The sequence below is a fragment of the Diaporthe batatas genome, assembly GCF_019321695.1.
Source record: "Diaporthe batatas strain CRI 302-4 chromosome Unknown Contig00004, whole genome shotgun sequence".
Taxonomy (NCBI): domain Eukaryota; kingdom Fungi; phylum Ascomycota; class Sordariomycetes; order Diaporthales; family Diaporthaceae; genus Diaporthe; species Diaporthe batatas.
The window spans coordinates 397,288-408,954 of NW_025408551.1; the positions used below are offsets into that span (position 1 = coordinate 397,288).

The 11,667-nt window shown below is 53.6% G+C and overlaps 5 protein-coding genes across 5 annotated transcripts; 4 read left to right on the forward strand and 1 right to left on the reverse strand.

Moving 5' to 3' along the window:
- Positions 1-154: 154 nt before the first annotated feature.
- KVR01_004610 (bifunctional anthranilate synthase/indole-3-glycerol-phosphate synthase) lies at positions 155-3,068 on the forward strand. The gene is made up of 2 exons (XM_044784656.1): positions 155-803; positions 861-3,068. Exons 1-2 carry the CDS (start codon positions 484-486, stop codon positions 2,821-2,823), a joined length of 2,283 nt encoding a protein of 760 aa, XP_044646774.1. The 5' UTR covers positions 155-483; the 3' UTR covers positions 2,824-3,068.
- A 215-nt stretch (positions 3,069-3,283) lies between these two features.
- KVR01_004390 (uncharacterized protein) lies at positions 3,284-4,766 on the forward strand (the record flags this gene model as incomplete). Its single annotated transcript, XM_044791113.1, has 2 exons — positions 3,284-4,229; positions 4,297-4,766. Exons 1-2 carry the CDS (start codon positions 4,052-4,054, stop codon positions 4,764-4,766), a joined length of 648 nt encoding a protein of 215 aa, XP_044646554.1. The 5' UTR covers positions 3,284-4,051.
- A 920-nt stretch (positions 4,767-5,686) lies between these two features.
- Positions 5,687-7,061, forward strand: KVR01_004646 (uncharacterized protein; the record flags this gene model as incomplete). The annotated part of the gene is made up of 2 exons (XM_044789331.1): positions 5,687-5,921; positions 6,016-7,061. 2 exons carry the CDS (start codon positions 5,687-5,689, stop codon positions 7,059-7,061), a joined length of 1,281 nt encoding a protein of 426 aa, XP_044646810.1.
- Positions 7,062-7,463: 402 nt separating this feature from the next.
- On the reverse strand, positions 7,464-9,048 carry KVR01_004462 (uncharacterized protein). Its single transcript, XM_044793770.1, has 2 exons — positions 8,559-9,048; positions 7,464-8,500 (listed from the first exon to the last, which is right to left on the reverse strand). Exons 1-2 carry the CDS (start codon positions 8,730-8,732, stop codon positions 7,622-7,624), a joined length of 1,053 nt encoding a protein of 350 aa, XP_044646626.1. The 5' UTR covers positions 8,733-9,048; the 3' UTR covers positions 7,464-7,621.
- A 240-nt stretch (positions 9,049-9,288) lies between these two features.
- On the forward strand, positions 9,289-11,518 carry KVR01_004755 (uncharacterized protein). Its single transcript, XM_044789603.1, has 4 exons — positions 9,289-9,501; positions 9,574-9,698; positions 9,794-10,294; positions 10,376-11,518. Exons 1-4 carry the CDS (start codon positions 9,450-9,452, stop codon positions 10,631-10,633), a joined length of 936 nt encoding a protein of 311 aa, XP_044646919.1. The 5' UTR covers positions 9,289-9,449; the 3' UTR covers positions 10,634-11,518.
- Positions 11,519-11,667: the final 149 nt, after the last annotated feature.

Consider the following 11,667-nt stretch of genomic DNA (forward strand, 5'->3'; position numbering starts at 1 on the left):
CTATCAGAGAGCAGCCAGCAGTTCCACATCAAAGAAGACGCAGCAGCTCTGAGATTTGGCCTGCAGCAGGGGTCGCTCGTCGCCGTTCCGGCACCGACACTCAGGTACCCAAGATTTGTCCTCCAGAATGCCACGGCCCCAACCGCCACATGCTCTGAAGCCACAGTCATTGTTGACGGGCTGTCTGCTGCTTGACTCCCCTGGTTAGATTCCACAGCCAGCAATCCAGCCAACAAAGACAACCTGGGCGGGGACATCCTTCCTGACACCCCATCCAAATCCCCCTCGGCCGTTGCCAAATAGGATTTGCCCTTTTGCCGTGCCGACAGAACGAGCGCAGCGGCTGACTCACCTCGAGTGTTACTAGCCTTTGGAATCAAGTTGCCCCCATACTTTTGGTTAATTGTGAACTCCACCCCAGGTCTTCACCCTTACAACTCCTCCAGCGCTGCCTCTATATCTTGTCCGCTCAAGGTTGTCAACATGTCTTCGTTGGACATAATTGACCACTCCCCTCATCACCCGAGGCCCTCTGCGCCTCTGCCCACCGCCTCCAATCTCGTCCTCATTGATAACTATGATTCCTTCACATACAATGTCTACCAGTACCTCGTCCTGGAGGGTGCCACCGTCACGGTCTTCCGAAACGATCAGATCTCTCTAGAAGATCTCATCGCCAAGAACCCCACCCAACTCGTCGTCAGCCCGGGCCCGGGCCACCCTCGCACAGATTCCGGTGTGAGCAGAGACGCCATCCGCCATTTTGCCGGAAAGATCCCTATTTTTGGGGTCTGTATGGGACAGTAAGTCGGCCTCAGCCTCCCCGTTGCTGCGAGACTCAACATTGACATGTAGTGTAGGCAATGTATACTGGATGTGTACGGTGGCGATGTCAGTCAGACCGGCGAGATTCTGCATGGGAAGACCTCGCCTCTAGTTCACGATTCTAAAGGCGTCTACTGCGGAATGTCTCAGAATCTCCCGGTCACTAGGTATCATTCTCTTGCCGGGACTCACGTGTCGATCCCGGATTGTCTTGAAGTTACCTCTTGGATCGCCAAGGAGGATGGCTCAAAGGGGGTCATCATGGGCGTGCGCCATAAGGAGTTCACCATTGAGGGAGTCCAGTTCCACCCAGAGAGCATCCTCTCCGCCGATGGACGCATCATGTTCAAGAACTTCTTGCTAACCCAGGGCGGCACGTGGAAGGAGGACCAAGAGCTCCGCAAGAACGCACTGACAAATGGTGCGCAAAAGCCAGCAAGCGCGCCGAAGAAGAACAATATCCTGCAGCAAATATACGCTCACCGCAGAGCAGCTGTCGAGACCCAAAAGCAGATACCTTCCCAAAGACCTGCGGACCTCCAGGCCGCCTATGACCTCAGCTGCGCTCCACCACAGATCCCGTTCGTCGACCGCCTCCGCCAAAGCCCGTTTGACATATCGCTGCTAGCGGAGATCAAGAGGGGCTCCCCATCAAAGGGCGTGTTTGCTCTTGAAATCAACGCGCCGACACAGGCCAAAAAGTACGCGCTCGCGGGTGCGAGCGTCATCTCAGTCTTGACAGAACCCGAGTGGTTCAAGGGCAGCATCGAAGACCTGCGTATGGCACGTCAGGCTGTCGAGGGCATGCCCAACCGACCAGCCATTCTGCGCAAGGAATTTGTCTTTGAAGAGTACCAGATCCTGGAGGCACGTCTTGCCGGAGCCGATACCATCCTCCTGATTGTCAAGATGCTCGAAACTGAACTACTCGAGAGGCTGTACAAGTACTCTCTCTCGCTGGGAATGGAGCCCCTGGTCGAGGTACAAAATGCCGAGGAAATGACAACTGCTATCAAGCTTGGTGCAAAGGTTGTTGGCGTGAACAACCGCAACCTCGAGACTTTTGAAGTTGACCTGCATACTACGAGGAGTTTGCGAAGCATGGTTCCCCAGGACGTCATCATCTGTGCCCTCAGCGGTATCAACACCCATGCGGATGTGCAAGACTGCAAGAACGACGGCGTGAATGCCATCCTCGTTGGTGAAGCCATCATGCGAGCTCCCGACACGGCCAAGTTCATCCAAGAACTATGCTCAGGTACCACGACACTTTCCCCAAAAGTCGAGACTCAACCGCTGATTGTGAAGATCTGCGGAACGCGTAGCGCCGAAGCCGCCACCGAAGCCATCAAGGCAGGGGCTGACTTGATCGGCATGATACTGGTACCTGGAACCAAACGATGCGTATCACACGACACCGCTCTGGCTATTTCGAAGGCAGTGCAGGACAGCCGCTCTTTTGGGCGATCCGTACAGCCCGGATTCCAACCAAACGTGGCTCAGGATTTCTTTGTAGGGGCCAAGCGTACCTTGACTGGCAAGGGCGCGTCCCTAGTTGGTGTTTTCATGAACCAGCCCCTGGAAGAGGTTCTCGAGAAACAGAAACTGTACAGCCTGGACATTGTTCAACTTCACGGTAGAGAGCCTGTCGAATGGGCGCATCTTATACCTGTTCCAGTCATTCGAAAGTTCCAACCTGGTGAGCCTGGATTAGGGCTCCGTGGTTACCACACCATCCCCTTGCTGGACTCTGGCTCTGGCTCTGGCCAGAAACTCGACCATGCCGATGTTCTGAAGGACCTAGAGAAGGATAAGGAACTGGAGGTTCTGTTCGCCGGTGGGCTTAATCCCGACAATGTTGCCCAGTCAGTATCTGCCATAGGTCCACTCTCGGCTAGGATAGTGGGTGTTGATGTAAGCAGCGGTGTCGAAGAAGGCGGCCAGCAAAGCATAGACAGAATCAGGGCCTTTATAAAGGCTGCCAAGTCTATCAGATAGGTTGGGCTCTAATAGCGCTCGGCTTACCAGTTGATAAACGAGGATGGTTCTCAATGCGATCAACTTCTCCCATCGATGACTTCTATCCAGGCCACGAACAATCGAGCTGAGTTGCAGCTTCTCGCCCCGTCCACCAATAGCGAGTGTTTCTCACGACGGCTTGGGGACAGTATGACTGTGGCGCAGCCATATACATATATACATATATCCAGTGCCGGTGATGTTGTAGGTGTGGCTTGGTTTACGACCTGGGCGCTTCGGTCCTCCAAATGGAGCGATGTCGATGCGATTGATGGCGTTTCTCTCCCAGACGGGCCCAAACACACCGCAATTCTCTAGACTCTGGAGCTTCAAACAGCTATACAACGTCTGGACAGACGTTTATGCACTTGTTAATTCCGCGGTGGTTTCTCCAAATCATTTCTCATGCTCCACTTGCCAAAAACTGGTGGAAGATGAGGTACGCAGTCCGTTTCAGCGTGGTCAGGGAAACCTTCCCGATTCATGGAAAGCGACTGCGCATAATTCTCGAGCACCTGGACCTCGTGCTCTGCATGGCCATCTCACGACATTGCTAAAGGCAAAGGTTCTTGACGCGGACATAAGCATTCCCCGAATCCGACGTGGGCACTTACTTGTACGCCCGCCACGTCTGTTTGGCCCGAGCCCCTCCAACCCGGACGATGCATTGGCCCGCCATCTTGGCTTATGCCTGTCTCGAGCTACACACCTGCACACCTACCTGCCGACATGGACCAGCTATGAGCTTGGGCGCTCGTCAGCCTGTGAAAGCGAGGTGGAACCGTACTCGGTTGCTCGTCTCTGAGTCGAGCTCGCTCTTGCCACAGCTACTGCTGCATACTCGGAACGTCGACTGAACCTGAGCATAGTGTCACCCCTGTCTAGTTGCGGCATCGCTTAAACTCCTTCTCTTCCAAGGTTATGTCGGAGCCCGGGGAATCACCGCGGAATGCGTGGAAGCTCGCGCTTGAGCTCCAGACCACGACGTTCTGACACGATGGCTCTTATGCGTGGGCAGGGAGGTAGCTCCGGCTTGATGATATAAAGGCAGACCTGTGCTCCCTCTTGGGGTATCAAGATGAACAAACCATCAACGACGACATCAATAATAACTGCTTCAAGTCCTTATAGTCTCAGCCCTCACACACGATCCTCTCAAATAAAGGCACTTCCCGGATAAGCCCACATCTACCTACCGACTATCAAGATGTCGACCACCGTGACTATTGCATGGATTCCTATCATCAAGGATGCCGAGAGCAGCTCGGCTTTGGCCGAGCTCAAGGCCTTGAAGGATCAGAAGCTGGCGGTTGCAGGTCTTGAGCACGCTTACCACGGCGCAGCGACCGATCCCAACGAGCCCAAGGCTATTGAGATCGTAGATGGTGAGTTTTGATGACGGACATCTCAGCTGCTTCTTGAGTACCGGCAACTAACCTCCTGTCACAATAGTCTGGTCCTCCCCAGACGCGGCCAAGGCTGCTGCTGAAAGCCCACAGGCCGCGGCGATGAAGAAACTGCTCGAGGAGATCCTGGACAAGTCCAACCCCGAAGCCCGCCCAGTGCACAACCTCTTCACCCTCACTGGCGACTTCGTCAAAGTCGCCGAGGCACCCGTGACACAGTTCGCGGTGACTTTTGTGCCCCCAGCGAGCGCCACCGACTTCGAGGCCGCATTCAACGAGGTCGTCAAGGCATGCGGGTCGCCTGATGGATTTGTTGCTGGGGCGCATGGCTGGGGTGCGGAGGAGGTTGATCACCCCAAGGCCGGCAAGGTTAAGGCGTTCCTGTCGACGAGCGGGTGGGTGAGTGAGGAGAAGGCCAAGGCAGGCGGTGCTGGAGCGCAGAAAACATTCGAGCCCCTGAGGAAGTTTACGGACCACCACCACCTTCGCACCACCATTCTAACCAAGGATAAGTAAGCACATTGCGCCATAGTTCATTCTTTGTAGGACATCCGGGTCAGTATTCTATTTCTTAGAAAGCGACGGACGGTCATAAGTCCCAAGGCCATGTAGGCTCTACGCAAGCACTTGTTGTTTAATCTTGAAAATAACAGGTGATATGAGAATTTTCCCCGAACCTCTTCAGCTATGTCCCATGGGTATTTTTCACTTGGCAGATTTTCCAATAGACTTCCAACCGTTTGGCAAGGTCACGTTATCCATTTACCTTTCTTGAAAACGCAACTGCTCTCAGCTTTGGCGAATGCACACACTTCTGCCTCGGACGGAGAATAACCTCGCTCACAGGCTAGATTATTTCTTCCAGACCTTTCATTTCAATCGAAGCTGTTCCAGTATTCTTCACGCCGCCACAAGCACCCAAGCCTTGCTGGTGAGGTCTTGCCTCACCGAACAGCAACCCCTGACTTTCTTCTAACGATCCCAGGCCCCGCCCGTTACCTGATCAAGAATACTGGTATCAATAGTTATTATCTCGTCCTTCTTGCTGAATCGCTCCTGAAGGCATTCTTGGAAACCTGCAGGCCTCGATGCCTGCTTTCTAGCTCAGCATTACCTCTCACCACAGTCGCTCCCCAATCCAGTCTTCTTGCCTCCTGACATCAGGTTCCTAACCAGAAAAGCAACCCTCTCCCGAGTTTTTACCCATATTCCCCTCGTCAGCTTCACCATTTGCCACTGTCCTCGTAATTTTCGGCCCAGTCTCGAATTTATCTTCCGCATTTCTCAAAACGCTACGGTCTGAAAGACTGCGAGAGTCTCGCAACGATCTGATGACCTCGCTTTACGTCATCAAAACCCCCTTTCAGTCACGAACCACTGGGTATGATTGAGTCCTCTGGATTCTATGCTTCACTGAAAAGCTCAGAGGTCTCGCCATGTCCCTAGACCCCGGCGAAAACTCGCAACTCGCGGGCATCATCGTCTGCATTTCCGGCGACCCGACTGGAGACAAGGATACGAACCGACATATTCGTGAACAATTCACAGACGAAAACATCAGCAGGTGGCTCAAGTACCGCGGTGGCCGGCTCACTGAGCAAGTTACTGAGGCCACCACTCATCTGATTTGCTCAAGAAAAGCGTACACGAAGAGGGCGACAAATGACAAGAGTGAGTTTTCTAACCCACTTGTTTCCTATGAACCCAAAAAAAACTTCTTTGAGCATGTTCAGAATGCATCTGACCGTACCGATTCCACTTATAGTAAAGACGGCTCGCAAGCTCGGTTGTCATATCGTCACTTACGAGTGGCTGGCTGATACCCTACAGCTGCTGGATTACCACAAGCGAAAGGCCCCCCCTAGGCTCTACCACCCTGGAGAGGTTCGCGATGACGAAGCTATCTCGGCTCTTTTCAGAAAGCCTGAGAAGAAAGTGAGGGCTTCCAAGAAGAAAGCGCTCACTGCAACGGTGTTCACTACTGTGGGTGGCGAAGGCGATACAAGAGATGGACAAGCTGCTGGGAATGTGCCAGAGCAGCTGGCCACATCTGGAGATCGGAGCACCCAAAAGAGCTCCAAGAAGAAAGATTCTCCAGAATCATCTAACTTAAGGAACAGCAAAGTCATCAAAACCGTTGATGGCATGGAGAGACTTGGCAACCCGGTCGACTACCAGGCCGACAAGCCAGCTGGAAAGCCGACAGACGGCGCGAAGCCCGACAATCATCAGCCTCATGTTGACCTCAGCCGCTTTACCATCTACAGAGATAATTACGGCCCGTACCAGGTTGAGGTCATCGACAGAAACGGCGCAAGGTTTGCCCTGGAGCTATACGAGTCGAAGGCAACCCCAAAGACGTACCTATTCAGCGTAGGAGAGTACTTGAAAGCAACTTCAAGCAAGTGCAAAAGAAAATTCCCAAGCAAGACTCCCGGGGACAAGTACCGTGAGATTGAGAGATTCAAATCCCGCTTTTGGCGTATAAGCGGTAAGCGTTGGCGCCAGGGACAGTCCATTTCGGGTGATGGGTCAAGCCCCGGCCACCAGCCGCGACCTGTTCCGACAACGACGATCAACAATGCCACCAACAAGAGCAAGCCCGATGGGCTCGGGAAATTCAAGAAGGAGAGCCACACAGCCAAGTCTCTGGTCGTTCCTCATGGACAGAGCCAGGTCGACCTCAAGACTTCGTTCAAGAGGAAGAACAGTTTCTCAGAGCATCTACCAGCCAAAGAGCTCAAGGTCACCAAGTATTCGATTGCCGGTGGCTCGGGTAGGTCCAACAACGGCAAGTCCAAGACCTTGTGAATTTGATTTGACTTGCTATGGGCAAGGGGTTGAGGTATAGGTCGGATGACCCATTATTCTCTCTTGGGTTTCTGGCGTCTGAGTGCTTTGGCTTTGGCTTTTGCTTTCGCCTTTCCTTGATTGATCGATCTGGCAAGATCTGGTCAGAACTTTCTCAAGATCCAAATGCTTTTGGACCCTGCTGGGCGTGTTGGAAAAGCGAAGTGGGTTTCAGGGCATTGGCATGGATGATATGGAGATGTTTTTGGGCGAAGGGTTTCATCTAGAACTCGATGGATCCGGTGATGTCTGGGCCGGGAGGCAGATGCTTGGAGGTTACATCCGTGGACATGAACTAGCCTGCGACGTCAAGTGGACAGTAATGATCAGCAGAAAAACAAACAATGCGATGACTTAAGACAGTTTTGACACGGTCAATGCCTTGCTCCATTCAACAGGTCCCAGGCCGGAGATAGGTACTTGGGCCTATGGACTATCTTGCAGCACCGTGAATGCCGCTTGCTCTGCCTTAATGTAGTGTTAGAAGAAAAAGAAACACAGTAAAAAGCAGTGCGCGGGTGTCAAAACCGTAGTTTTGGCAGCACAAAAACGACCAGCACCAGCACCACCATCAGCCCGTAGATCCAAGCATACAGTATAATCCGTCCCCACCAGCCCTTCCCTTCCGTCATTCGGGTCAGAGCCCCCATCCTCCTCGCAGCCGCCTCAAGGCCGAGCTCGTTCCTGCTGAGACCTTTCGCAGCCTGCTCCGTCATCTCCTTGTCCTCCTCGAGCGCCTCACTGAACCTAAGGGACGACATTTTCAACTCCTTGGTTATCTTGCTCATTGCCTCTGTGAGCTCTTCCTGTTCTCTTCGCTCGCGGTCCAGGATAGCTTCCTTCGTTGAGACATCAGACACTTCGGTAGAGCGGTCCCCTAGGAGGAGTGATTTTTGCGTTATGGCGCCCGTCGTTTGTGCTGTATCCAAATCTTTGTTGGCCTTTTCCGGATCTGAAGGCTGCTGGCCCCTCGGACGGATAGTGTTTGACGTCAGGGTGTTTGGTTTCTCTGATATCACTTCTTCCAGTGTCTCTACGACCCGTCCGTTGCCCCCATCCTGCCGTGGCTCCGTCGATGGTGCAGCCTGTGATATGCTGTGTTCTAGGCCGGACTTTCCAGGTTCTTGTTCACGTATGTGTTCCGATCTAGATTCTAGACTCTGGCTGGGTGTCGCGATTATCTCGCTCAAGATGTCGTCTTGCTCGGAGCTCGAATCGTCATCGTCGTCAATGGCGTGTGCGCTCAGCTCTTCCAAGTCCCTTACCCTCTCCGTCACCTGCTCCAAAAGATCGCGCTTCCGATTGAGGTCGGCCTGGATCTCCTGTCTCCTCGCATGTACTTTGATGCCCAGCGCATCTTGCTGCAATCTCGTGAGCAGCAGTCGCGCGTAGTCTATGTTCTGGCGCCGCACCGTGTCAGCCCACAGTCGCGGACGGGTAGCGGGGACCTCAGCTTACAACAGTGGCTTTCTCGCGCTCGAGTTCGCTAGTCCTGAGTCTCCTTTCCCGCTCGGCATCAGCTCGAAGGATGGTTTGCTGGAGACGGCCGAGGAGACGATCCAAGTCGACAAGAGGGTCTGATGGTTTGGGTATTTGCGAAGGAACTAGAGGATCAGAGGCGAATTGTGCCATGACGCACAGAATATAGAGCTTTCCTTGTCGAGGAGACGGTGTGTTGTTGTCCTTGGATCAGGCGTATGCTCACACAAGAATGGAGAGGTGGGTCGCGGTTGGCGAGCATCGAACACTGTGGCGCGAGCTCTCCATAATCCAGATGCTGGAGATCGGTCGTGGCTGACAGGTGACGGGCATCCCCTGCACAAACCCCCAGGTACCTAGAGGCCGGGGTTTTGGGGTACCCGAAAGCCGCCTGTCTGAACAAGACCAAGACTGGCCCAATGCTCCCAAACGGTGTCAGACCAAGTTTCCTCTGGTATCAAAAACCAAGAATGTAATTGTTTAAATACATATGAATGTTTGCCTAGTTCTTTCTAATTCACCCTTAATGCTCAAATATTCTGCAGTGGTCAATCGGGCCTAGACACGCTACTGTGTACCTAGACTTGGCAGGTACCCCCGTGGCTCGACACATGTACTCCGTACTCTAGTACCCACCATAAGTGGGTCGGTCGGTAGCGCGACCTTTAAAACATCCCTGCCCTCAGCTGGTCTTCAACTCTGGGCCCGACAGCCTTGAGGCTCAACTGCCATTCTCCTCTCAAGGGAACTCCCACGTATGGGTATATTTGGTCCGTCCTCGATTTCCATATCACGTCAACTATTTGACGCCAGCGGTCCATACCCGAAATTCTTATCGGCAATCATTTGATACGTTACGGCCCCAGCAAAATGGCCAAGGAAAAGCAGGTCGCGACTGACTTTCAGAAGATCATCACCGAAGGTGCGCGCCCTTGTCGCAAGTCGCAGAGCTCTTGATCCAGGAACCTAACAATGCTTTCTCTGGCGCCTACAGGTCGGGAGCGCAAACAAGCCCAGGCGCTTGCTGCGAAGGTCTTTAGGAGAGACCGTGTCTCGTCAGCACCCCCAAAATTCGGTGGCGCTGGGGGCTCCCTCGCAAGCCGCGCCGGGATCAACAAGGTGAGCGCGCTCTCATGGTCGTGACCACTCCGGTACATCCCGGTACTACCTGCCCAGAAGCTGACAGTAGGCCCTCTCGCGCCCTGTTCGAACAGCGAGCACCAGCTTCCCCGGCAGGTCCCAAACCCGGCAGCCTCGCTGCACGCATCCACGCCCCCGGCACCCAGCCCGCATCCGCGACCACTGGCACTCGGGCACAGCGCCGCGCTGAGGCCCGACAAAATGCTTTGCTGCAGGCGGAACACGACTCTTCCCTTGCAGCCCAGGTGAATCTGGTCAACACCAACAGGCACAACAACTCGAGCCTGGGAGGCAGGAAACGGGGTGGAGGACTTCAACAAGTGGCAGCTCGACCACCACCACCACCACTGAACAACGGCATAACCATTAGGGGGCTCGCTGGGCCATTCGTGGTCATAGCACAGAACCTGGCCCCCGGAACAACGGCCGGTGACCTCGAGAGTGCAATGATGCCCGTCGGTGGGCTCGTCAGCAAGTGCCGCATCATCAAGACCCACCCAATAGTGATCGCCGAGATCGAGTTCCAGACTAAGGAAGGTGCCGATCGGGTCATTGAGAGGTTCAACAACCAGCTGGTAAGGCAAACAACCAGATGAGCTGTTCCATACGATATGGCAGAAAGTGAGATGGAACATGATACTGATGCCCTCTCTCAGGCCGACGGACGGGTTCTACACGTCTATGCCAAGGTTGGAGGCCCGCCAACGAGCCCCGCGCGAGCAGCTCCTCGAGCGCCAGCGCCACAGGGAAACGGTGTCCTCGTGGATGGCTCCTTGGGATTCGAACCCATGCAGGTCGAGGAAAGCAGCAGCACAGGACTTTACAGCGACAATCTAATGGGTCCGGCAAGCACGCAATCCCATAATCGCAGGGGTCGGGGGTTCCGAGGCGGTCGAGGTGGCAACAGCCGTTAGGAACGCTATTCCGCCGATGACGATGTGAATTCACGACACGCAGATTATTTTGATCGGTCTGGCGATGGTCAGCAGGCTAGGGGTTGGCGTGGGGACTACACAGACACGTACCAGTATCGGGATCGGTCACCAAAGGATTCGGGCTACGCTTCAGAAAACACGACACGCCGCTGGGGTTATTGAGTCCGGGCCACCTCAAGCCCAACAGCGTGTGAAGCTCCGCAATTCTCCGTTTCCCAACTGCTTTCACCGGCGGCCATCTGGATCTTGCTTTAGACGTTTTGTCGTCAACGGGTCCAACAGAGGCAAGTAAACGTTTTCGGCTCAGATAACGTTCGTGGCCCCCCTTCATCTCGGGGTCGCTTCGGAGGTAGACCGAAAGAAGTTTTATGTACTCATAACAGTTTATCCATTCTTCTGGGATGGCGCCCCAGTCAAGCATTGGCTGCACATTTCTTGGGACAAAGCACATGAGCCTTGAATGCAGAGTAGGGGACAAGATCAACAGCAAAAGAAAAGAAGAAAACGTCGAAGAATTTGGGAATCTCGCAGAGAGAATGTGAAAACATTCAAAGCGGATCTGAATGCAATCATTTTCCAACTTTGCGTGGTTGAAAAATACTCCGAGTCGCCCAAATCAGTAGTCTCGAGAAGGGAAAGGGTAGGGTGATGGGATACTGACAATATTGACTGCGGATAGGGGCACTTTTTCAAGAGCAACAGGCCTGATGCGAAGTTGATCTTGCAAGCCCTACGTGTCTGGTTGGCATCCCGAGACCTAAGGAGCAGAATATGTATGCTGTGCTCCTAATGCAAAACCTGCAGTGGCTACATATTGCAGTCCGCCAACAATTATGAACGTAAATACTGACATCAATCTTTTCACTCTTAACGGGCCTATAAATCATCCCAATGTCTACAAATTATCTAGACACTATAGCATTCAGCCATTGAGTGTAGCCTTCGTTGTCTGTCTCACCCGACATATAGCATGTCACAGGTCCCCTGAAACTCTGATACGAGATGCTGAGGTG